General features: G+C 51.5%; 10 protein-coding genes across 10 annotated transcripts; 4 read left to right on the top strand and 6 right to left on the bottom strand.

Moving 5' to 3' along the window:
• Positions 1-662: 662 nt before the first annotated feature.
• rsc9 (Chromatin structure-remodeling complex subunit rsc9) lies at positions 663-3,617 on the bottom strand (the record flags this gene model as incomplete). Its single annotated transcript, XM_014691637.1, has 3 exons — positions 663-734; positions 803-2,634; positions 2,702-3,617. 3 exons carry the CDS (start codon positions 3,615-3,617, stop codon positions 663-665), a joined length of 2,820 nt encoding a protein of 939 aa, XP_014547123.1.
• Positions 3,618-4,200: 583 nt separating this feature from the next.
• G6M90_00g037620 (uncharacterized protein) lies at positions 4,201-5,721 on the top strand (the record flags this gene model as incomplete). Its single annotated transcript, XM_066130226.1, has 2 exons — positions 4,201-4,392; positions 4,444-5,721. The coding sequence occupies 2 exons, from the start codon at positions 4,201-4,203 to the stop codon at positions 5,719-5,721; spliced, it is 1,470 nt and encodes a 489-aa protein (XP_065986196.1).
• Positions 5,722-6,208: 487 nt separating this feature from the next.
• G6M90_00g037610 (uncharacterized protein) lies at positions 6,209-6,664 on the top strand (the record flags this gene model as incomplete). Its single annotated transcript, XM_014691636.1, has 1 exon — positions 6,209-6,664. One exon carries the CDS (start codon positions 6,209-6,211, stop codon positions 6,662-6,664), a length of 456 nt encoding a protein of 151 aa, XP_014547122.1.
• Positions 6,665-7,235: 571 nt separating this feature from the next.
• Positions 7,236-9,104, bottom strand: BGLU4 (Beta-glucosidase 4; the record flags this gene model as incomplete). Its single annotated transcript, XM_014691635.1, has 1 exon — positions 7,236-9,104. The coding sequence occupies one exon, from the start codon at positions 9,102-9,104 to the stop codon at positions 7,236-7,238; it is 1,869 nt and encodes a 622-aa protein (XP_014547121.1).
• Positions 9,105-9,940: 836 nt separating this feature from the next.
• On the bottom strand, positions 9,941-10,840 carry PLR_Lu1 (Bifunctional pinoresinol-lariciresinol reductase 1; the record flags this gene model as incomplete). The annotated part of the gene is made up of 1 exon (XM_014691634.1): positions 9,941-10,840. The coding sequence occupies one exon, from the start codon at positions 10,838-10,840 to the stop codon at positions 9,941-9,943; it is 900 nt and encodes a 299-aa protein (XP_014547120.1).
• A 1,844-nt stretch (positions 10,841-12,684) lies between these two features.
• On the top strand, positions 12,685-14,816 carry G6M90_00g037580 (uncharacterized protein; the record flags this gene model as incomplete). The annotated part of the gene is made up of 4 exons (XM_014691633.1): positions 12,685-13,113; positions 13,178-13,267; positions 13,495-13,658; positions 13,718-14,816. 4 exons carry the CDS (start codon positions 12,685-12,687, stop codon positions 14,814-14,816), a joined length of 1,782 nt encoding a protein of 593 aa, XP_014547119.1.
• Positions 14,817-15,178: 362 nt separating this feature from the next.
• nit-4_2 (Nitrogen assimilation transcription factor nit-4) lies at positions 15,179-17,448 on the bottom strand (the record flags this gene model as incomplete). The annotated part of the gene is made up of 5 exons (XM_066130225.1): positions 15,179-15,710; positions 15,781-16,143; positions 16,216-16,355; positions 16,484-16,666; positions 16,744-17,448. 5 exons carry the CDS (start codon positions 17,446-17,448, stop codon positions 15,179-15,181), a joined length of 1,923 nt encoding a protein of 640 aa, XP_065986467.1.
• Positions 17,449-19,282: 1,834 nt separating this feature from the next.
• On the bottom strand, positions 19,283-20,639 carry G6M90_00g037560 (uncharacterized protein; the record flags this gene model as incomplete). Its single annotated transcript, XM_014691631.1, has 3 exons — positions 19,283-19,343; positions 19,407-20,499; positions 20,603-20,639. 3 exons carry the CDS (start codon positions 20,637-20,639, stop codon positions 19,283-19,285), a joined length of 1,191 nt encoding a protein of 396 aa, XP_014547117.1.
• A 1,013-nt stretch (positions 20,640-21,652) lies between these two features.
• On the top strand, positions 21,653-21,868 carry G6M90_00g037550 (uncharacterized protein; the record flags this gene model as incomplete). The annotated part of the gene is made up of 1 exon (XM_014691630.1): positions 21,653-21,868. The coding sequence occupies one exon, from the start codon at positions 21,653-21,655 to the stop codon at positions 21,866-21,868; it is 216 nt and encodes a 71-aa protein (XP_014547116.1).
• Positions 21,869-22,618: 750 nt separating this feature from the next.
• Positions 22,619-24,396, bottom strand: G6M90_00g037540 (uncharacterized protein; the record flags this gene model as incomplete). The annotated part of the gene is made up of 2 exons (XM_014691629.1): positions 22,619-24,213; positions 24,279-24,396. The coding sequence occupies 2 exons, from the start codon at positions 24,394-24,396 to the stop codon at positions 22,619-22,621; spliced, it is 1,713 nt and encodes a 570-aa protein (XP_014547115.1).
• Positions 24,397-24,844: the final 448 nt, after the last annotated feature.

Here is a 24,844-nt window from a genome sequence, read left to right as displayed (position 1 = left end):
TAACAAAGCCCACCAACTCCACTGAAATGTGGGAAGCCAAACATTGACGCAATGGCCAGCACTTTTGTCATTTGGTTCTGTGAAGAATTGATGGTTGGGTAATCATCCAGCCACTGGTGTGACATCCCCATGGGAGGTGTGTATCGGGGGGCAACAAGCGGATAGTCGGCGTTTGTATTCGGAAAAACTTGCCAATTTTGATACGGGCTTGTTGGAGGGATTTGTTCTCAAGTTTGATCAACACTCCAATCAAATGCCGACCGGCCCAGCCTACAGCCTCGATACATTTGAGCTGGACTACATGCAGGCTCTGAAGGGCGTAATGGGGTACAATACAACTATCCTGTCGATCATTCAAGTGATTCGGTCTGGCTTGAAACAACAACAACATGATCGGGGACGCAAGACAGCTTCCAGTAGTCAGGCCAATTCGTATAATTGTCCTTCCTAAGCTTATGGCTCCTCAACGCCTCTGCGAAGGATATTATCATGTAAAACCATGCCATCGTAGTATACACGTATTCTCAACCAAAACACAAGTAGAACCCAGAACTCCCCATCTTCTGCTATACCAGATGCACACCGAAAGAATAGCCTCTTTGCTCGTTGGAATTTCCAACAACCTGCACATGAATCATCAGTGCATTAGATGACAATCATCTTCAGTATTCTTCTTCATCCCCAGGCTGCGTTTTAGGACGGATCAAGTCCAGTAGTGATGAAATATACGGACCCTTTTTGTTGTTAGTGTCGATCCAGGAACATTTCTGAGATGGCCATAACATAGATCAGAATGACTTACCAAAGCCCGATTCTCGGCGAGAACCTCAAATAGCCGAGGCAAAACAGCCCGGAATAGCTTCTCGTTCCAACCACCCTTTTCAGAGCTGTTGGGCTCTTGCATCTTGAGAAGTTCCTCCTCTGCTTCGGTCTTGACAACGTTTCGCGCAATATTGCGTAGCACCAGAACGGCACTGAGAGGAATACCAGCTGCCTGAGGGGGCAGGTTGGGGTTTCTCTCATCCCGGACCGTCATCGTCTCTTCATATGTAACCGCCATAGTCTTGGCTGGCACAACCCAAGATTTTTGCGAGTTGTTGGTATCGTTGGGAAGAGTAGCCATTATGTGAGTGTTGACATGGCGCGCAAAGTCCTGCAAGTGAAGGCTCGTTGGAGCAGCATACTTGGAGCACTCGCCCCAAGTACATACAAATTTCCTCTCTTTGTTGCTAAACTGCCCGCCTTCGTTTGCTTGCTCGTCGAGATGTTTTGTCATGATGTGGTTCCACATCTGCTCTGGCTTGAGAAAGAACTGTCCACACTTTTCATTTCGCTTTTCCGGATTGGTAGCCCACAGGCAGCGAACATACTCTGCATCTTCAAAGTTCAATGGGCGGGGCCGAGCGCGAATCCCGTGAATGATGAACTTCTGCTGTGACTCGCCAGGTTCACGAAGGACTTGCGCGTTGGAATCCTTATATACGGAAGTACTGTTTCGAATGAAGTCTGCCGGCGTAATCATGGGTTGGCCAATGGCCTTCAGGGGACCGACAAAGGCGGACTGGTAGGCTTGCCAAGCGGCTAGCTGCGTGACAAAAGAGTCATTGTCCTCTTCGAAGAAGCATTTCACCCATTTGTGGACTCGGTCGGGCTCTTCTAGCTTGATCATTTGCTGCAGCAAATCTTCTGGCATTGGAGCAATTTCGTCACGAGCTGGGAGCTTTTTCTCGGGAGCAAGAATGAAGTCTCGGTGGACTTTTCTAGCTCCGTGTGCCAAAAGCCGGACGAGATGGTCAACAAGGTTCTCCGGCGTGGTTGATCGGACAAGATTGTCCACATTAGAGACAACAGCTGTGTATTGGTATAGTAGATCCAAGCAGGCATCCATCAATTCATCATCGTTGAGTAGTAACCAGTTTGTAATGCGCTGGAGGGATTCTGCAGGTACATTGCTAAGCTGGTTCGTGGCTTCAAGGTTCATCGAGATGCGACCCAATGCTCGTAGGGAGGTTAAAATTGCACCTCGATCATCAGATGACAGCTGTTCCAACAAAGTCTTGTACAACGGATCGTCGGAATCGAGGGCCATAAATGGTGTAATCTGCTCCGCAATGTCCAACGCCATGTGCTTGAGCTCAGTTAGACAATCCTTAGCGGGCAAGTGCACGATGATGCAGATCAGGTCTTTGATGGGGTAGAAGTCTGACATATTCACCGCATTTTCTGGCAAAGTCACCATGTTGCGGAGAGTTAAAACGGCTTCTGTGATCAGCACCATCTGGTCTGTATGTGCTTCGGTTTGGAGGGCATCTGGTAGGTCCTTCTCTACCAAGTTGGCAATACGATCGAGAATATCCGGTGTTCCATTGTTGCCGTCTAGGGAACCAATGCCACCGGAGTCTGCATACGGATCCCATACAACAGTCCAACAAACATGATAAAACAGGCTGCCGACCTCAAGGCCCTTGTCGACTAGCCCCTCTGCAAGGCCAGGGAAAGCGTCGAAACGATACTTGTCGCCCCGCTCGAAGGATATCTTGACGAGGTGGTTTAAGGCAAAAGCTTGCTCACTTGGAACACCGGATCGTAGGGCATTCAGGCAACGGGTATAGATGTTAGGTCCATCAAATCCAGCTACGTCACGTATCGTTAGAGAGCCGGCCAACTGCAAAAACTCGAGTTTAGGTTTGGTGTCACTTACTGCCTGGCTGCATTGGCTGACGGCTTGTGGGGTCAACGAGAGCCGGCCGATGAGGCAGACGATGCCGTTGAAACTCACTGGGAGCGCTGCTGGGAGTTGCAACAACTCGTAGTTGTAAAGGTTTCAGATGCTTTGGCTGGTACGAAAGCACCACGTTGGAAGTGTTTTCCGAGTTTGACGGGTGATGCATGATAGAAGGCCCGCGGCCCTGATGGCCACCGGGCGGCATTGGAGGCATATTTGGATGATGTGTCGTCTGTGAGTTTGCCTGAGCTGGAGATGCGTTTTGAGCAGCGTTTTGTTGGACAGCCTGCCGAGTCGAACGACTGGGCCCTGTGTCGGGCTGGAAGATGACGCGCTGTGGAGGTGCCTCTCGAAGACCACGAGAAGCTCGGGAGCTTGAAGGAGCTTCAGGAGCAGAACGTTCACGCGTTGGTGTGCCGTCGTCACCTGATGCCGCAGAGTCACCAGCGTTCACGTTGCTGTCTCGCTTCGGCCGGAAGTTTTCAAGCGTGCGGGTCAATAAGCTGGCGCCCTTTGCGGTGATGTCCTCCAGAATTTCTTTTGGAGGCGGCTCTTTATTGTGAACTGTCTTGATCTCGTAAGCGGCCAAGTTCTTGTAAAACTTTTCCTTCAGGGAAAACGCTGTAGAGGCTTCGTTGTTTGAGTGCAAACCCAACTCGGCTGCAACACGGCGCCAGGCCAACTTCTCCTCAGAAATTTTGTCGTAGCCTCCGCTGGCGACAACGTGATTGAATACTTTGTACAGGTCGAGATATATCAAACCAACTTTAGGTTCGGGGTCGAGAATGGTGCCTCGCTTCTCGTGAAATTCTTGGAGCTTGGTCATAAACTCCTCATACTCGGGAGTGCGGTCGATGGAGTGCAGGGGCACCTCTTGCGGCGTCGTAGTCATTGCGGTTTGGTCGTCCCAAATCAGCCGTGAATAACGTGTCCGTTCTCTGTCGGATTTTCGACCGACGTTCGTCGTACAGCCTCTTGCGCTACGACTTGGACAAATTGCGCGTCCGGATCTGTGCTTGCGATGCGCCCTCAAATCCAGTGGATGCGCAATCAACCAGCGTTCAAGCGCATCAATTCACTGCCTGTACACGGCGCACGCCGACCAGTGATCTTGAAACGATCGCAAAGGCGATAGAATGCCCGAACGAGGGATGTCGTTTAGTCGACGACTACCAGAGGGACGGACTGGAGACGTGTTGGCGCAGGACTAGTCGCGCCCAAATGCGAGGCTGGCAAGCGCTATCTTATCACCACGTGAGCACACACACCATTTGCATATGTACACTTATGTATGGATAAACCACCAATCGGCATGGTTCCTTTGGCTCCATAAATTGGTCCAACTCGATGAGATGGCCAAATTCTGTGATAACATTGAAGTTACTGGGTACTCCGTACATCCATCAAGAACATTCAACATTCTTTAGGTAGGTCTGGTTCATGTTCAGCCATGACCAACAGCCCGAATATCACGAATGGCTCGATTCGCTTCGCCTGCATTAGGATGCCAACTTCGCCTGGTCGAGGTGGAGATCGGCGCTGCAAAAGAAACATACGACCATGAGCGTCTCAACGAGCCACTAGAGTTAAGCCTAGAAGGGCAAAGGTCGTTGGGCTCCGATTGCGGTATTCTTTCGCTGCTGATTACCGCCGGCACTAGACAAATGGTTCGTCGTGATCGCACGTGGAGTTCTCCAAGTTCTAACGCTCTCTACCAGCTTTCGATACGACTAAATGACTTGTTGAGTCACCCGAATGGCACTGAAGGAATAATATGTGTCGATAAAGGGAGACACCAGCTTTGTGTAAAGCTACCAAATCGGGACCACATTCTCCGGGTATGGTTTGTTGAGGAGCGAGACTTTCTAATATCCGTGTGCATTCTTCGAAAATCTGGCTTCAAGATTGACGAAGGCAAAGTAACTCATCACAAGGGTGCTGTCCCTGCCAATGCCGACAACGGATCTCAGCCCATAAAGACTACCAACAGCAAACAACCACCAGTCCCCTCTACTACACCCCTGGCTTTGTTAACTGCGCAAGCCAAGTCTCTGTGCAATGACCAGCCCCGTCCTTTTCCCACAAGAAAACCCCAAGGGGGCAATATATTTGACGAGGTACTGGAGAGCTTACAGAGGCTTGATGGAGACTCTAAATCAGTAAATACTGTCCGGGACGATCTATTATCTAAAAAACTCGGCTCACATGACCTGTCGTACCTCAATCCCTACAATGCCTTTTCGACAAAGAAAAAAGCCGCCTTGAAACAGCCAAATGTTGGATCCCCGCTCAAGAACATGGTGAACCAAGAACAGCGACATGAAGGTGAAACCAAGAATTTGAAAGCTACCTGCTCGACCCCCAAACCAACAAGAAGGCATAGTCATGGGTACTTCACACGCTCTTTCTCGTCGTCGAGATCTGAAGCACAACAGAATACAAAAACCTCCCCTTCATCGTCCCTCAAAGCCCAACGGAGTGCTAGCGTGCACGTGGATGAAGCCTTCGTGCACAGTACGCCCAGGCCATTCTCTGCTAGCTTCGATTCAAGCCCAGCCGTCAGCCTTAGACAGCTCATGCCGCGACGCCGGAAACTCCCGTTTTCTACAAATGTCAAGAATAAGTACAAAAGGTCGAGGCCTACTTGTGAATCTGAAGAGGGTGGTTCTTGTAGGGAATTGGTGACACCGACAATGGCTCTAGGTGGGACACAACTGAACAAGCCACGATCGGTTTCCCCCGAGACAACAATCATTCTGACACATTTGGCGAGCCTGGATGAACTGGATGAAGCATCCCGTAATATATTTGACCAGTATGAGAAGGATGTTGCAAGAGGTTGTGACCAGGAACAGTGCGCTCTCTTCTACTTGGAGCGATTACATATCACCAGAACAAACTTTTGGCTCAAGGAACTGCTGAGAGTCAGCAATGTCGACCAAGAAACAGGGACAAATATCCAATCTGTAACTAATAAAGCATGTGCTATGAACTAACACGCCGGCTTCTTGACTGGTACCTTTGCTTCTCCACATGTCCTTCTACAGATATTTAACGTGGCAGTGACCTGAATCTTGGTCACGACTAAAAGGGTCCTTTTTAAAGTTTAGGCCCAAAATGTGTCGATCTACTAAATTAATTACGTTTGCTTCTGCTTGACCTTTGGCCCCCACGGAATCATAGTTCTCACACTGTACTGGGCAAGATCGAGGGATGTTCACTTTCTATATAAAGTCCACTGCCATTTCACATAGCATGCATTTTCCAATCCTCTTGGCCTTTCAAACACGCGGTGCTACACCTCAAAGTATCTACGTACGCAACCACCTTTTCAGAGAATCTACAGTTGATATTGGGGCCTTCACCACCATTCAAGCTATCTACATATATCCTCCATACATCTATACCTCTTCATCTTTACATCTGATTCTCCCTCCATTCATTTCTATAATTCTTCTCATTCTCCATCAACGGCTCTAAAAAATGGCTGCATCACCAACCGCCGTCGTCGTCGACAACTTCATCAAGCAGGTGTCCACGATTTTCAAGAGCAACGGCTACATTGACTTTCCCGGCGCGCAGCTGCAGGTCTTGCCAGAAAACCACTGCATTCTTGAATGGGACACTCCCCAGGACGACAGCTGCCCAGGTCACATCCTGGAATGGGACGACACAGACCCCGACTACATCATCGTCACCAGCTCTCAGTACCCGAAAAAAGTTGCCTCTCGCAAGCCCAACTCGCCAGGGTCCTTGCGCTTCATGGTCCCAACCAAGATTGAACGCGGGATGCGAGAGCTCGTCCGCGACACAATGGAGGACCTCCATTCGGATCCAGGGCTCCAGGAGAAGGCTGGAATAAAGTCTGTTAGCCTCGTGGAGGACACGCCACGCAAAGCAGTTTGGCATCTTACACGAACTGAGGAGCAACGAGACTGAGCCTCTATGAAAGTCAAAATCGTTGGTACAATGACAGCCAGCACGGACATAGATTTTGGGTACTAGTGGAAGTTATTTGCTTCAGTGGGTTTAAGTTTGGGCGTTTGTAATTGTTTGGGAAATAAAGATTGGATAGAGACTACTGAGCCGGAGGCGTGGCATTAATTTGGAGAGGTATTTATTTTGGCTGTCACGCTCCATACAGACTCACTTCATCATGTATTTGCATTCTGAATTGCCTGTCGAATTGGCTATATTGTCATATGGATTGATTATTTATTTTCTTGGTGTAGTCATGGGTATCATAATACTTATTCTTGCGGTCCCTCATTTACTTTCGAGTCGTATGAGCGTCATTGAAATGTACCCACCAACCTTGAACATACATTCGACCCTAACGGCATTATAGGACGGACCGCGAACTTAGTTTAATGCAGCAAGAAGGTACTGCTGCATTTAGCATCCAAGCGCAAAGTTGATGTGCCACAGTAGCACGATGGGTACGCGCGTCGAGGAAGGAGAACAAAGCTTGTATTTGAATCTCATGGGAAATGCACCCACCGTGGCCAGCTTATGCCCCCCTCGCCCTCATAAAGTCAACCAGATCAAAGAAGCTCTTCTTGAAATACCTTGTCTGCGTCGTACGATTCACCACCTGCAATCCAAACTGTGCACTATAGTCGCCAAATTCCCAATTATCTGCGAATGACCAAGCATACGCACCAATTACCTCCACACCATCCTCCCAGATGGACTTGAGAACCTCGGACATGTAGCTCAGGTAGTAGATGCTCCGGGGAGAGTCGAACAACTGGTCAGACAATGCCTTTTCCGACTCTGCAAAAACGGGGAATCCAAACTCTGTGATGGCGACTGGGGTCTTCCAGGTGTTGTACAGATAGTTGAGGTAGCTCCGCAAGTATGTGGGAGTAATGTATACATAAGACTGTGAACGATACCCAATGTCCCAGCCATGGACAGTGACGGAGGTTTGATTGACACAGTACGGCCTGAACGTCGACGACGAGTTGGCCGCGCATTCCAGGACGCTGTTGGAGTCATTGGGAACTGGAGGAGCCACGACGGTTGCGGTGTACGGATCGATGCCGAGAAAGTCGGCTGTACCTCCAATGTATCGCAAGTCCTCTTTGCTCAGAGGGATGTAATCAGGGAAAGTCTTTTTGAACGACTCGGGATAGTCCTTTCCCAGATAGATGGGGTCGCAAAATGGCCCCAGTTGAATCGAGTTGAAGTGGTTGGCAGCATATACGTCAGCCTCGCTGTTTGGGTTCCGCGGCACACCAAAGTTGTTGTTGAACTTGAGAGAGATGCGTCCAGTCCCCCTTAGCTCCTCCTTGTAGAAGTGGTAGACTCGGGCGTGAGACCTGATGACGTGGTCAATGGACTTGGCATTGTACGAGTAGAGCAGGGGCTCGTTGAAGGTGAACCAGATGGGAACCCTATCGGCGTAGTGTGTCATGGCGACCTTGGCGTAGTGGACAAAGGCGTCCGGGAAGGACTCGTTCTGGTACGCACCATTCACGTATCCAATCTCGGGCTTGTCGGCGGCCGTTGTGAGGTTACCTCCGTAGAACTGGAGGGGCGTGTCAAAGTGAAGCAGGGTGGCGACGGGAATCATGCCCTTCTCCAGGATGAAGTTGATGACGTCGTTGTAGTGATCAATGCCTTTCCTGTTGACTGGTGTTCCTGGCAAGGCAAACGGTAGAATGCGAGTCCATGCGAGACTGAAGGAGAAGTACTTGGCGCCCATTGCCGCCACGCGTTCAATATCCTGCTTGTAGAGATAGTAGTGTTCATTGGTCGTGTAAGACTTTGGCCGCGAATCCCGAACCAGAATGTCCATGAGAGACGGAGATTTGCCCTCATCAGCGGCAGCGCCTTCGATCTGGGAGGCGGAGCTGGCCACTCCAAAGGAGAAGTTGGCCGGAAAGTCGTAACAGTCGGTCGGTCCAAAGTAGTCTCGAGGAGGGAGCACTAGCTCACTGGTAGCAACGGGCGTTGGAGACACAGTTGTGCTGTACAAAGCCCTTTCCGTGAAGTTTGGCGGGTCGGCATGCTGCCAAAGAGCAGTCCAAGCAGCTTGACCATATGGATCGTTGGTATCGTTTGCCTTGACGGGAGCATTGCGATTCCAGTTGCCCCATGTGGCATACGACAGAGAAGGGACCAAGGCAGACACCGCATCAGGAGGAGGAGCGTATGTAGTTGTAGCCGTCGGGGCAGGTACCGATGTGGCATATCGGACAGTTTCTGTGAGTGTGAAGCTAAAGGGCTGATAGGAATAGTGAGGCTCCTTGACCTTTGAGCATGGGCATTGCGGTCGTGGTGTTGGACCTCCTGCCGGCACGTATACTTGTTGTGCCGACAATACGTCAGCCAAGACGGCGTGGCCCAAGAGAAAAGAAGAGCTCTTCTTCATGATGTAGGAAGCAATTGCTGTGTAGACTCTGGCAGCTCCATGGTTTGGATACGGCAGAGCTCGCTTGGTTGCCCATGAGTATAAATAGCTGGGGTGTCCGAGACAATTCCCATGGCGACACGAGCTGGAGAGCATAGCAGATAGGCTTAATTATCCATCGGACCGACTGTAGTCTAGAAACGGGTTGGCATGACGGCGCTACTGGTGTCCAGATTATATTTCCCATGCATCGTGCTCCGTATTGAGGCCATGGCAGATCGTCGGCCTAACCACCCTGCGACGATCATGGTGGCCTTATTGGACGGCGAAGCTTAGACGGAGAAATAACCAACGGCCCGTACGGCCGTGTTTGTGATGGATGACGATGATTCATGATGGACGATGGTTGGGATGCATTCCGCGTGGATTTATTTCCCCGCGCGGGGATCCAATTTCCCCGACATGGATGCAAAGGTGTGAGTGGAGGCAAAGTCTGGGGAAAACAATATCCTTGTTCACAACCCGGATTACTTACGTACATACGTCCTGAGCGCGTCTTGGGAGCCACTTTGTACAGTTATTCACGGCAGCACTGGTCGGTCAGGATCGTCCGATGATGCAGGAGACGGACAGAGTGGTTTGAGGCCATTATTCGCGCCAAATCTTCCCGTCGTCATGCCGCGCATTTCTGGAAAAGGTGAATTGAAATAAAGTATAGTTGGCCTTTAGAGTCACAGGATATGGCCACAGGATAGAAACAAAAAATTAGACTTCAAGCAGTATTATTCTTATTGGTACCGAGTTAATCTAAGGTGCACGCAGTGCCACTATATATCAACAATCAAAGACTCTGCTGTTTAGGCAAGCTTTTTCGCATACACTTGCTCGATAAACTTCTCGTCCTTCTTAGGCACGCCCAAGAGCTCATTGTCATTCTTCTGAAAGTCGCTACCGTGCTCGGGGTCGAAAATAGATCGATACAAGTATGGCACAATGGTGTGAAAGTCCACAATTCCTTGGGCCAACCTCTTGTCAGCTTCGGCAGTGGCCTCATCCAGGGCAGTGTGCTTAGGCTGCCATGGTTTGTTGGGCGCCACCTTCTTTGCAATGGCCAGCAGGTCATTCTGTGATATCTTGACGTCCCCCAGGTACACGGCCCTGTTCTTGGTTTCGTCGGGATGGGCCAGCACGCCGACCACGCCCTTGGCAACAGTGTCCAGAGATGTAGAGTTGAACACCTGGTTCCCGCCGTTGTAAATCGTCGGCTGATAGTTTGATACGTCCAGGAGGAAGTTGCCTTCGATGCCCCAGTCCAAGAAAGCACCAGTGTAAATGTAGGTGTAGGTGAGGGAAGAGGACTTGGACTTGTCGGTCAAGTAGTCCTGGATTTTGACCTTCTCGAGGAACGGGAGCAGAGTTCGGTTCTTGGCATTGCTCAAGTCACCACCAAACTCTGAGGGGATGAATCGCTTGACCCCGGACTTGATGGAGGCGTCAATCAGTTGGCGCTGAAGGCTCAGAGCTGTTGGCCCCAAAAGCGCAATCACGGCATCTTGGCCCTCGAGTGCTGTAGCGAGAGCGTCGACGGATGAGAAGTCGGCCTCGACGACTTTTGTGCCGGCAGGGTACTGAGTCGTGGAATTCGGCCGTCTCAGAACCTGGACGTTGAACTTGCCCGAATCGACGAGCGTCTTGAATACCGTTGCGCCAAGGTTGCCCGCAGCGCCGACAATGGTGACGTTCTTAATAGCCGACATTGTTGACTAATGGATATTGAATAGTATGGTGACTTGGATTTTTGTAACGCGAGAGGTGCCCTTGTTTGGGGATGTGCAGTGTATCAGGTGTTGTGTATTGAATCAAATGTGTCCTGTGTGTGTGTGTTTTGCGACTGCTGGCAAAAAACTGATGCACAGCAGCGCTGCAACGAAATTATATATACCCATTTCCAGATTCGAGAACATGTCACATTTGAATCGATACAACATTGCATCGCCATGGCCAAGTATCACGACATCGGATTCCACGGCGTTGAGATGACCTATGACAACCAAGCGGGATTATCAAAGTGCCATATCAAGCTTGGGTCAAGGTTTATGGTTTGCTAAAGATCCAGAGTGGGATGGATGTGGGATGCCGAGACCAAGCATTTGTAACAACATAAGCGGTCACAACTCAGGGTCAAGTTTTTTTTTATTTTAAAAAAAGATAAATAAAAGAGCTATGCCTAATCAGGAAGTATATCCCACATGCCTAAAGTACTAGTAGTCTCATGACAAACTGCATCTCGAAGTGTCTCGTCTAATTGCTACAGGAAAATGGTGTTGTTTCGGTTTCCAACTCGTCATAATAGATGCATTGACCACCCCTTCAGCTCTGCTACTCTTGTGGTTATGTCTCTAGTTACAATCCGTATTGATGGTATAGAAGATGGGCTGACTTGTCATTTTGCCGAATCGGAACTAGCGTTCTTGGCCGTTTAAAAAACCACTCCTAATTTTATCTCGCATCATGAATTCACGGGTAGGGTCCTTCTATTGAATCTGGCCCCTAAATAGCCGTCTGTTTCACACACTAGTCATACATTCGGTGTGGGCGCATAAGGGTTCGGATTTCTAATGGTCGGCCAGATCATCTTTTTGCGTGCGAATCCCATCCCACTTTCTTGCCGACTTTGTCAACTACATCGGCAGTCGAGCTGTCAGTTCATCGTGTTATTCTTGTTCTCGCGATGTTGTTCAATTCAATATATTGTGTAGTATTACACCCGGTGATGCAATTCACCCAAGACAAGTACCGGAGGAGAAATATCTCCAACCCTGAATAAAATTCATTTCAATTGGTAAGAATAGTTGCCGAAGCCGCCGGCGAGATGTACCCTTCATCGCTCCCAACACCAAACCGAGACCGCATGGGATGAAGCCAGTCTTCAGAAGCCTTGGCCATTGATACACGTTGCTAACTGTCAGATTTTAGACGCACGCAGCCAGACTTGTGCTGTCAATCTCCACATATCGACGTCAATTCTGCATCTGATTTACATTTCGGCTCACTCTCCTGCAGCACAGCCGCCCGGTGGGAGAGACATCGTGGAGAGGACCAGCCACATTGAACCAAGAACAGACGTTCTCAGCATCCCCCATTTTTAAACGCTTACTTGAGGTCTGTCTCGGGCCCCTCGGGCACATGGCAGATACCACTCCCAGCCGACACATTTGTCATTGCGGCAAGTCTTTCATCCGCAAGGAACACCTGCGGAGACACCAAGCTTCACATACCGGCAGGTCGTTTCGGTGCGAAGTTTGTGGTCGGTCTTTTACACGAAGGTACTGTTTGACCGCAGAAGCCGGAATGGGGTCCAGGCTAATGAGTCCTTAGTGACCTGCTTCGTCGACACGCCACTCTCCATGATAGCGCAACCGCGTCACACGAGCCTCGCAGGGACAGAGCTTGTGATACCTGCCATGCCAACAAGACGAGATGTAGTGGGGGCGTGCAGTGCTCCTTGTGTGTCAAGAGAGGAGTTGCCTGCACGTATAATCGAGGGAACCTCGAACCGCACAAGAAAAATGGCTTCGTCCAGGCTGAGCCACTCTCCGTCATGTCCAGCGATGGAGGCTCCAACTCTTCACCGAGCTCAGGCTCTCCCGAGCTGCTGACACTAGAGGCGCCTTTCTTGCTTCAAATAGAAGAGACCGAAGATCACGATGCAAGCCAACAGCTGAACTTTAGCAGATCGGCAGGCCTCAACATTTTGCTCAGAGTTCTCACGAAGCAGCCGCCAGGATCTCCTTCTGAGTCCCAGGCAATCCCACGACTATGGCTGACAGCCCGCATCGAATCTTACTTGACGACGTTCCACACACGATGGCCAGTTCTTCACGCCCCAGTGATCAATGAGATAACAGACTCTGTCCAAGTTATCTCGACAATTATCATGATTGACTCTTGGCTGCATGGCGATGTCAAATTGAGGGATCAAATTTTACAGATTCATGACTGCCTTGTTCGGCAGCTTCACAAGGAATTGGTAAGGAATATGGCAAACTGCCTGTGCATGTGCATCTTGAGCCTCGTACTCTAACACGCCCCAGAATCAATCCGATCTAGACCCCACACATCCATGGCCAGCCAACCTCTATCAGCTTTCGCTTCTCAATGTTATTTTCGCCTTCGAGACAGGAGTAAGTGTTGTATGTCTTGTTTGTTTCGCATACACCTCTCTCCCCTATTTTCTCTCTTCCTGGCCAGCGCGTTACTGCTTGACTCTTGGCCGAGTATACGCGCGCTGGTTTATCGTAATATTTTTCGGCTACATAGCGAGATACGCTGTGGACATATACGTGCCCCCCCTCCCCTTTTCTTCTCACTACACTCATATTCCTCGACCTAATCACTAAGAATGCTGCAGAGAGACAATATTATCAGGCAATCTCGCATGCTATTTAGCCTGCTTGTTACGGCTCTACGAATGAATGGTTGCTTGCACGGAGACGCTGTTGAATCTCAGCGACTGACACATCATCCCGGAGACTTCAAGCCATTTATATTTGGAACGACTGAGCGCTGGAAGAGGTATGAATCCAAGTCACCATAGGAAATTTCGTTGAGGCTCACACTTTCTTCCTACCTAGAATTGCCACTTGCGCACTGAAAGTAGATACTTACTTGTCTCTCTTATACGGTCACCCGCCTTTGCTGCGACGCGACGAACTAGAGTTGGGCCTACCATCAACATTTGCCATGTGGAACTCGTACGGGATCATGGTGTTCTTCGACCGCAGCCGCAGCGAGCCATGGTCTCGCGACAACTATAAAATGTCACGGTTGAACGTGCGAAACCCCGAAGAAGTACCTTCCGGAATCTTGCCAGAGGACATTCAGCTATGTTTGCTCGGAATGTGGAATGATATCCGGTCACTCAAGAAAGAATCAATGCTCAATCGAGACATGGCCATGCTGAAAAAGGCTGATCTATCGCAGCAGCTGTATCTCGCCCTAGAACAGCTGGAAACCATTGTCGCCGAGTCACGAAAACCACTGGTCGCAGGGGGGTACACGGCCACGATTCTCAAAAGCTACCTCGGGGGCGAGCCCTCCCGCGGCCCAAATTGGCGACAAGAAGTGACGAACCGACTGGACTTGTGCATCTCCAACATCAGGCCGCTTCTACTCCTGCTCACGATCCATCTCCACGCGGACATCCACACCCTGCGAGAGATTTATCTCTCCCCCGCACCTCTTCAAATGGAGCCCACGGCCGCCTCGCAGACGTGGCAACAAAACGTGCTCAAGATACAAGAATGGGCGCTGTCGGCAGACGGGAGAACCGCAGCCATCGCGTCATTGCAGACGTGGTTCGCGTACGAATCATCGCTGCTGATCAACCCTGGCCAGTCGGCGCACGCCCTCGATCCGATTGTGTACCTGGCCCTTTCCGCGGCGGCCATGGTCCTGTGGGCATGGACAATGAACGACGCTGAGGTCTGTGTCTGTCACCCCACGACGCCAAAGGCAGAGGTCACCAGCAGCAGTATGCATCTACAGCCCGACGTGCAGAACTGGATTCGCGGCGGCGGCGGCGGCATTTCCTTCCTAGCCCAACCAGTCTGTAAGTGTACCGTTGCGCAGCGCCTTTCTACCTGGACCGAGGCGTTGGCGAAAGCCGGCAGGACGTGGGAAAGAGCTGGCGTGGACGCGAACATGTTCCGTTGCTCGTGGTTGGGGACGTAGGTGCCTGCTTTAGACGGGAAGACCCGCTCGGCATGCATGTGGAATTTTGTTTATCGTCATGTATTTGGGACAATACCAGAGGACCGAGGGGTTGGGATCCGCGAGGTGAGTGCATGGTGGCAGGCCAGGCATGATGAGGAATGATGCGCATTGTTTTGTTTTTTCTAGAATCGCTGTACAGATTTTTTCCCCGAAATTAAGAGAGAAATATACAACAACTTCCTGCCAAATCGCTCGTGCAATGTCCTTACCAGCTCAACCTTGTCCGAATATCGGAACCCCTTGAAACCTTGATTAATAAAGATCATCTCAAAATCTTGTACCTCCAAAAGGCGAAAAGAGAAGAAAAGAAAAAAATCCGGTTACTCAATAGACATGGCACTCCACTTAAACAGCAAAGAGCCCATATCGTCCCCCTTGAACCTGGGCCGCGGCCCCCCGGCAAACATCCTCTTGCCGGTTTCCTCGGGCAGTGCAAAACTGATATCCCTAAACGAGTTTCTCGCACCGTCCAGATTCTCAAAGTACCTCTTTGCCATTTGCGGCAGCGACGTCTTCGCCTGCCAGGCAATTGCCTTGATGGCCTGCAGAATATACCGGCACATGGGGAAGTCCCCCCCCGTCTCTCCTATGAGATAGGCTGCTTTGGCAAACAGGTGGTGCACAGAGGGGTCGGCCAGGTGGTATACCAGGACGAGGATGGCGTTGTAGCTCCCGGCAATGTTGATGCATGCGTAGTCGCGGAGGGTGTAGACTTTGATGAAGCGCTCCATGTTGTCGATGTCGATTTGGCAGAAGCTGAGCTGTAAGTCTTTGACGGTCCAGCCGGGCTCAATCTCGGTTTGGGGGGAGAGCGGTCGAAGAATACTGAAGAGGACCTCGTTCATGTATGTCCTGCACAATTGGTTAGCAAGGGGGTCATGTAATGGTAAAAAAAAAAAGGAAGGGTTGGAACATCTTGTACCGAAGATAGCATGTCTGGGGGGTAAAGTTGGTGTCATCTCGCAAGTTCGGAGGCAAACTTGCTCTCCACTGGCGTACCTCGTCAATCATATCTCTACGCCTATAGAGGTCCTGCTCAGTGCCCCATATGCTTTCCGACCTAAAATTCCAGTCCATTGATTCGTAGAGCATAACGGTTATATCGCAAGCTAGATACAATGCGCCGGTGACAAATGGGGGCGATCGACTCTCGCTGGTGTGCGGGTTACCAAAGAGGTCGATGTTAGGTACTGGTGCATCTTTTGCAGAGGGTGGTGGATCGAAGCACCGCGGGACTTGAGGCGGTGGTATCAACGACTGCTGCAAATACATGTATCCGACGATGCTGTCGATTGTTAGCCCGTCAACTTGAAGTAGCACAGCTGAGGAAATGGCAGGCGTCAGAGCTGAGACAAACCTCTCAAACAGAAAAAGCCCCCATGCTAGGCGGCACAGGACCCGTCTCTCACGGGCGGCTAGAGGATCGTCTTTGATTCTCGCATACATGGCATCGACATTGAGTTGGTGAAACATGTCATATGCCGACCGACGATATAACTAGCTCAGATGTTAGTACGTCGTTGCAGGGTGTGAAGATTTCTTTTCTCGATGAAAGTATGAGCAAGAAACATATTGTCGCTGAATTGCGCCTAAACACCGCAGCAGGTCCCCCCGAGTCCACTTACACCACCAAGTTTATCAGTGCCTCGATAACAAGCTATGGAGAAGAGTAACGTAAGACCCTGGACCGTCGGGATAGAGACTCGGCCATTCTCAAGATGCAGCAACTTCTTGGCCTCATTGAAGAACTCGTCAGCTAAATCATTCTTGCTGATACCACTGAACGCTCTAGTTCGCCGACAAGTATACTGCAGCACCCAGGAACAGTCAGAAATCTGTTATACAGGTCCCCCCAGTGATAGCATAGTCGAGATTGAATACTTACAGACCTGTCTGCACATATGGCATTGACAAGGAACGGTGTGCAGTACTTGCCCGTCGCAACATTTCCGGCCCTCATGTCTTCCAGAAACGCCTCCCGGTCAAGAAATGGCAAGTAAAAGGCATCGTCCCAGTTGAAAAACGATGAGACGAGCTCCGACACTATGCCATCGCCGGCCACTGCAGTCCACGGCTTTGCATCAACTCGAATGGCGCTTTCCCGCAACGCAAGCAGGTCCAATCTTTCCAGTCTCGAATCCAACAGAGCCGAATAAGAGGATGAATTGGGGTTATTGATCAGCAGGCTGGCGTCCTGGACAGACCGCAACACTTGGATAGGGTCGTCGGCAATCTTTAATCTCGAAATGACTTCCTGTCCTTCCTCGGTCGGCAGCTTATGCAACAGCTTGAAAAGCTCACGCAACTGGTCGTTCTCCTGTCTGAGAGAAATGTTGCGGTGTCTCAAGGCCACAGTACCGGCCGGCTCGTCCTCCTTGATGTCATTGTTACAAGTGACTCCTCTGCGGGCACAGGCGCCGCATGTCGGCCTCTTGTCATCGCACTTTTCTTTGCGCTTGCGACAATTGGCACAGGCAGAGGCTACCTGTCGACGTTTTTGGCGAACGATTGAGAACTTGTCATTGTTCTTGCCGCTGTGGATGATGACGGTCGAGGGGGATGGCAGCAAGAGTGGGAGTCGCTTCTCCATGGAGAGAGGCGGTGCCGTGCAGCCAACGTTGGTTGCTGCAGTCGAGATGTTGCCGAGGACCTCTGGTCGAAAGGACGTGGTCGGGAATCGGGATAGAAGCAGGAGTCAAGCAGGAGTCAAGCAGGAGTCAGGACCGTGGCAGTGTGAGGAGGCAGGCGTGACAAATTGGCATTCTCTGTACCGAGTACAGAGAATTGACTGTGCCCCCCCTCCCAGCGTCTGTTGTTTGTCTGAAGACCAACCCTGGCCGTGACTCCGTGAGCAGTGAGCAGTGAGCACCAGCACGGATCCCGATGCCGGTGAATCGTGATGTGCGACCCGCTTGTCAAGTATGGAGTAGCCCAGCACCCATGGACAAAAAGGGGTGTGGGTTTTAAATAATTGGCATCTGCAGCACTTGCAGCTTTCCACTTGGACCAGACACTTTTAAGCTGGCGTCTGCCGCAGTCGTGCGCCGTTTGGTGTTGCTGGTGATCTTGTGAGCCGTTCTGTCAGCTCTCAGACTTCCCATCATCATATTCTATGTACTCCGTACAGTACGGAGCACCTACTTGGCCAATCACAGGGTAGCATCGACGAAGCTTGTTCCCCTCCCCGCAGTGATATCCCCAGCCTGTCTCGACTCTCGAGTCTCCATCCTGAGCCGCCAAACTCTCTTCCCCACTAACCCGCTTGGCCCAGTCTCCCGATGCCCAGATAACTCCTTCTTCCGTACTCCGTGCTCCATGCATGAATTGTACATACATACGCAGATATGTATGCCGACGAAAGATGCTATTATTAGTGGCTCAAGAAGGCCTCTGATTGCTCAAAGAGCTACCGGCCTAGGTTCTACCCGGCAAATGATGGCTTGCTTCTCCTAGTTTCATTGCTCCACTGTCGATCCCGCGCCACGGAAGCGCTAGTCCAACGATCCGACTTTTCTCTCCGACCAGTTGACGACGGCACAGAAGACCCAGGTCTCCGGGCAGATTCAATTCCGCCAAGCATCGCAAAGCTATTAGTACATACACACAAGTCGTCGATACGTCGTCCGGGGCCGCTGCAGGGCGTTGCGGTTGGCTCGCGTAATATTATGTTGCACCGGGAAAGCACAATGGGAGCCTACCCCAACGTCAATGGCGTTTCTCCTTTCACGATATAATAATTACAGCACACACCGATATTCTGAAAGGAACACCACGCATGAGAAGCTTTATAATACGTTGTTGTCCCGCCAGGTATTCCCTCTCACATAGCTCCATCAGTCTCGATGGCGCATATGCTATGCGCATGTGGGCCAATTTGGCGGCTTCGTCCCATGTCTCAAAGCAATGTGCGTTTGCTATCTGTGCACCTTCGCCTCGGCGGCCTTCTGCGAGCCCTGATTTGCTAGCTATCTAGGTAGCTACCAAGGCACGGAGTAGTGCTGAGCAAAACCGCGCGTGCGGCCAAATCGGCTCCTTGCCTTGAAAAACACGTCGCACTTCCAAACACACGTTGGCGTCCACATGTGATTTTGAACATGTCGTTCTCGCTTTGGGATTGAGTAAAAATCGGAAACTAGACCTAGGGATATCTCTTCTCTAAGACCCAAGAATCGCTCGTCAAACGGCCCCGCAAAGACCAAAACCCGCAATCAGTCAGTCTTCCCCCGTCCGAATACAATGCAAAATAAAATGTGAAAAGTAAAAGGAGACATTGATAAGACTACCCGTGTCACAGTATCGAAATGCAACAAAAGAGAAAGTGTCGTCAAACCTCACCCAAACGCTCCCGCTCCAAGGGTATAGCTCGAGCGTTCATAAATCGGTTCAGTGGCTCGCTAACTAGGCATGAGTTCAGGGTAATATCATCACTTCATCTTGACATAGTTGCTGGGGAATATGCCATGTCTCGTCCCAATCATGCCAGTCCTACAATGCCAGTTAGCACACATTGTCATGCAAGGAAACAACGCACGCGACATGTCTACATACCACCAATCGTTGTCGCTGTCAGTCTTCTTCAACACAGTGATGATTTCACCCTTCTTGAATCCTAAATCTCCAGGCTGGTCTGCGTCAAAGTTGAACACCGCGATAGCTTCGTTCTGCTTCAAAGAGGCTTCCTTATCGGCACCGAACTTGGGCTTCGGGGCTGTAGGCCTGCCTGGGCCAACCCTCTTCTCGTTGGCCCCACCATTTGAATCGTTGTATCCTTGCCCCGATGCGAATGTATTCGATCGTGACGGTGGGTTGAAATCTTGTCGGTCGTAAACGTCGTCCTTCCACGTGCTGGATCGACTTGGTCTGCCGAATTCACCTTGTCCAAGCCCGGATCCTGTGCGATCTCGCTGAACTCCCTGGCCATAGGCATCTCCTCTGCGTCCCTCCCATACCACATCGTCATGGCGATCTTCGTACACGGGCATATCGTTGTACATGGCGTCGTCAGTTACGGAGCCAGCTCGCATGCCGCTAAACACTCTGGAGTTCAGAACAGACATGAGGGAGTCGGCCGCGGGTGGAGGAGGAACAGCCCCGCTCAGCAGCTGTTGGGCCGTGAATCTGGTCCCATACAGCTTCTCGTTTGCGTCGCGGCGCTCAATAATGGCCATCCCTTCGAGCGAGACGCCAGCGAATAAGCCCTTGGTCTTGGAGTAACTGAAAATACCCCCCACGCTCTTGAGAGACGCAGCACCAGCAGCTTCGGCGTTGCGACCTACCGGGCCCGCGGCGAGTGATACGTTTCCGCCCAGTGTGATGGACCCCATCTGCGCAAACGTCTTGACGGCACTTGCATCGTTGAGTACGAAGACGAAGTCGGTCAGTTCAAAGCCGATTTGGCCTCCAAAGCCACCTCCAGCCGCTGCAATAGCACTGGGAGCACTCCATGACCCGTCAGCAAGGCGAGCGACAACAAGACCACTGCCAACACGGCCAGACCCTAGAAAACCAGCCTTCAGAATAGTGATGATGGCGAAGCCTTTCGCATTGGACAGGATTGACGGCGGAATAACTTTGTCGGGGCCAAAGGCTTGTCGCGGGTTGACAAATGAAGTGAGGATCTTGCCGCACTTCCTACACTCCGCTATGGTTGAAAGAAAGCAGCGACGGTTAGCAGGATGGTCCGATGTTCCGGCATGCCAGCACCGGCCGGGTATTAAAACAACGAGATGGATCCGGTAACTCACATTTCAGAGATGCAGGGAGAGGGTTGTTGATTCCCATGGTGGTCTATCTCCTCGCGAATCTTCCGTTCAGTACTGGAGATTTGGGAAGCGCTTGGCCGAGAGAAATGGCGCGATGGGGATGAAGATGCGAGGGAGCCAAGAGAGGGCGACGAGGATTGGGAACTGATGATGTGACTGTCAGCGGACGGGTTGTGGTCTCTGGATGGAGAGCTACTTGGGGCGGGGTGGCGGGGGACTGACGACAAGGTCAGCGCCGTGCGTACATACGCCAAGCAGTGACTGCTTTGCAGCCGGGAAGGTGCCAGGCACATGTCTGGTGGCCCGGGAGGAGTCAGTTAGTCCGCCGGACCCCGTAGTTCGTAGCACCAGCAAGTCGAGCACTGCCATCTCCAGGCGTCTTCCTCACCAGTCTTGATCCACCACGAATGTCGTTTATTGCTGATGTGGTACTCCGTACTACATCTAAGTACTGAGTGCCAGCTCCGACAGCTCCGACGACGCAGGACCTCTCCCCTCGTCGGGGCCGAGCCAGCGCAGCATTGATATCCATCTACAGATACAATCCCTCTTGGAGCAATATTCTGCTCTTTTACTGTTAGTATTTATCCTGTTCCAAATAAACATCGTCGTGCCTCTCTGTCTCTCTGTCCTTGAAGCCGGCTGCCCTGCCGCCACGCCGCGTGGCGTGTGTGGCTGTGCTCTGTCACCCGTTGCATTTGAGACCCTGGCAGCCGCGGCCGGAGCGTCATCGAACAAACTACTGAGACCCAGATCCGCAACCGTCTCTTGGCCCCTTACCACTCCACAGACAACCAAGAAACCGTATCAATCAATCCCAACTCCACGCCAGCATCCACCAACAACACAGTCCTCAGCCATCCCTCACGTTGGACATTTCCCTACACCGTTCACTGCCCTACGAAGCGCCGACCACCGACGCCGAGCGACGGCAGTGCAGGCCAACCTCGTCTCACGAACCCCCGTCCCAGCCTCGGCAAGACCCTCCATCCCCAAGTCCGCATACCCATTGGTATCCTACAGCCTCGCACCATGTCCGAGGCCTACGAGCGCGAAAGGCAAAACGACTCCCGCCTAAACGAGCTTTCCGCCAAAGTATCTGCCCTGCGCGGCGTCACCGTCGACATCTACGATCACGCACGTGCCCAGGATGTCATTGACAACACAGTATGGCTCCTGCCTCACGCTCCCCCCATGAAGAAGGACCTGAACCCATCCCGAAGCACATCTAACGAGCCTCCAGAATGAAACATTTTCAAGCATGACGTCGCAGATAAAAACCGGAGCAGGGAGAATGACGAGGATGGCAGCGTCCGGCAACAAGGTCGCCATCTTCAAGCTATCAGCCATCATTGTCGCGATATTTCTAGTCTTTTATTACGGCTTGAAACTGGTGTTGTGAGCGCACACCCTACGAAAGAGGGCAATGATGTACGCGAAATGCTGACTCGAACGAAGCAGCCACATGTAGGGCTTCCAGGGCGGTGTCGTGTTGGCAGCGAAAGTTCTTATTTTGTCTCCTGGGGCCAGTCGTCAATACCAGACCCCGTAGATAGCTACAGACCATGCGGTCCATCGGATCAGCTAGCAGGCGCGATAATGGCCCGCTGGCTCGGCGCGGTGCGGGTGCGGCGATACCATATAAACGTTGGATTTTGTATTTCAACGGCATTGGAAACGGGGATCAATTACCCTTGGCATTTGGAGTTGGCGTTTTTGACAAAGTGTTTTATATATTAGCCTAGGCAACTATACTTGAGAGCACTTCTTGATCACTACAATCGTCACTGCAAACGGCGTTTTTCTCTGGACTTTTTGTGTAAACAGAAAACATTCTAAAACCCACCTTCAACCCCCCCTTTGGTTTTATGCTGGATTCTAAATAGACTCCCGACACGTGAACAACAAAACGCCACGAACATGCTTGCCTTCGATCCCTAATGCTTGAAGAATCCACCAATCACTACCGACCGACATTGTATTTCGTCGCACCGTCGTCTACTGCCAGACATTGGAGAACAGATCATCGTCACCGCCAAAGCCCGACTTTGGAACAGCAGGTTTTCCCGTATTAGACGGCGCAGTACTGCTTGCCCAGCCTCCAAACTCTTCGTCTGCAGTAACCTTTGGTGCAGGATTGAAACCCCCACTGGCGCCAGGCACAATTGGTGTACTGGCAAACGAAGAACTAGTATTTCCCCATCCGAAATCGGCTGCCGGGGCCGGGGCCGGGGCTGGGGCCTTGAGCTGCTGAGGACTCGGGGGTGCCTGTGCCACCGAAGCTGTTGGAGCAGCAGGAGCAGGCGTCGTCCAATCGTTGGTTCCCCAGACATCAGCAGCAGATATAGCAGCGGAGCCAAAGGCCGATGAGGTTGTTGCAGGAGCGGGGGCCGCAGATTTAGTCTGTGGAGAAGATATCATGAAAGCAGAGTTGGTCGTTGCAGAGGGTGAAGAAGTCTGAGGCAGCGGGGGAGATCTTTGCGTGGTTGGAGCCGAAAAGTCGAAGAGGTCGTCCATGGCGGAGGATGAGGACTGTAAGGGCTTAGGCGCCGGCGCCGTAGCTGTCTGTGTAGGGGGGGAGGAGAAGGGAGAAAAGCCTTCGAATCCAGAGTTGGAAGGCTTTTGCTGATGCGAAGTGGTCGACGGCTGGACAGGCTTTGGGTCAAAGAAGCCGCCTCCACTAAGACCACCGAACTGACTGGCGTTAGAAGTATGTTGGGGTTTGGCTCGATTGCTTGAGGATGTGCTTCCAAGGCTGGCAAAAGGGTCAGCAGCAGCGGGCTTTGCGCTTGCCGTGGTCGATAGATTCAGGCCACCGAAGGCATCATGAAAGCCTCCCATGGAGCCTTGCTGCTGGTGGCCCATGCCTCCAAACGCTTGTTGCTGAGGTTGTTGCTGGGGCTGGGGCTTGGGCGCGGAAGCATAGAGCGAGAGAATAGACTGCTTGAGGTCCGGTCGTGACTTTGCTCCTTGTGAAGTAGCCCCGGGGGTGCTGGCTGGGCGAGGAGGGGCAGTTGAGCCTCCCAGGAAGTCAAGGCCAAGCAACGAGTCTCGTGTGTTGGTTGTTTTAGGGGCTGCAGGCTCAGCTTTAGGTGCAATTTTCGCAACCGGGGGGCCAGCCGTACTTGATCGCGAGGGAGGCCCATCGTCACCTCCGATCAAGTCGGCCTCGGGCGCGCGAATTTGTTGCGGAGCGTGAGATTTCCCGATGGATGCCTTCCTGATCGACTCCTTCTTCTCGATAACCTGCTTCTCCTTAACCAAACTCAGGGGAACATCGTCATCGCCGTCGACATCCAGAGTTGCAGGGTCTGGCATGGGCCCGTCCATGACCCATCGCTTCAGTTCATATTTGGTTCGGATGAAGTTCTCGATCTTGGCTTCGGACGGCGCGTGGCCAGCAGCAAGTTTGGCCTCCCAGTATTTGTTGGCGCGGGCGTTTCCCCAGCTCAATATGCTCTGCATTTGTTCGTCGGTCCATGAATCGAGATCAACAGACTTGACTCTGCTGATGTGGGTTCCCATGCCTCGGTGAATACCAGAGCATCGAATACAGACAAAGACACCCAGATTCCAGCTGGCCCATCTAGGATCTGAAGTGACAGTCAGCCCACACACAGTATGATGGAGAAAGGTATCGATAGGGTCTGATACGCACGCTTGTTTTTCTTGCAGTCAGCACACACTTTGTTAGGCTCCAACCTCAGGAGGTTTTTGATAGTGGCCTGGTTTTGCGCCGCCCGGTCGGCAGAGGGGTTTGGTGCCCGTCGAGACATGTTGTAACGCTACGACTCTTCTCTCGAGACAATGATGGATGGTGTGGAATGGTGGACGGAGCCAGATAATCGCCGCCGCGAGGAAGGAAGATTATTACAGATGTCAAACACAAAAGGAGGAATGGGGTCGTTTGTGTGTCTGTCGTGGCGGCACCTAATTCCAGAATGAAATTGCTCCCACCCCCAAACTGATTGGGGTAAGTCTAGCAGTGTGGGGAGCGAGCCACAGCGTGGCCTAAATCTATTGTAGCAGCACAGGTCAAGTACCAGTACATGTAGCCAAGGCGACTGAGTCGACATAGTTCCTCAGGCACCAATCGGCTTCAATGATGATTCCATGTCAATGTTTCTGGTTGTAGCAAGGACAAATGGTCCAGAAATTCCGCTTCTTTTAATGCAATTGAACCTTGAGGCTGCGATTCACTTTCCACCTTGGCATGATGCTCCT

The sequence above is a fragment of the Metarhizium brunneum genome, chromosome 2 (genome assembly GCF_013426205.1).
Source record: "Metarhizium brunneum chromosome 2, complete sequence".
Taxonomy (NCBI): Eukaryota; Fungi; Ascomycota; class Sordariomycetes; order Hypocreales; family Clavicipitaceae; genus Metarhizium; species Metarhizium brunneum.
The sequence above is the reverse complement of the archived record's forward strand: the minus strand, read 5'-3'. Positions and strand labels throughout refer to the sequence as shown.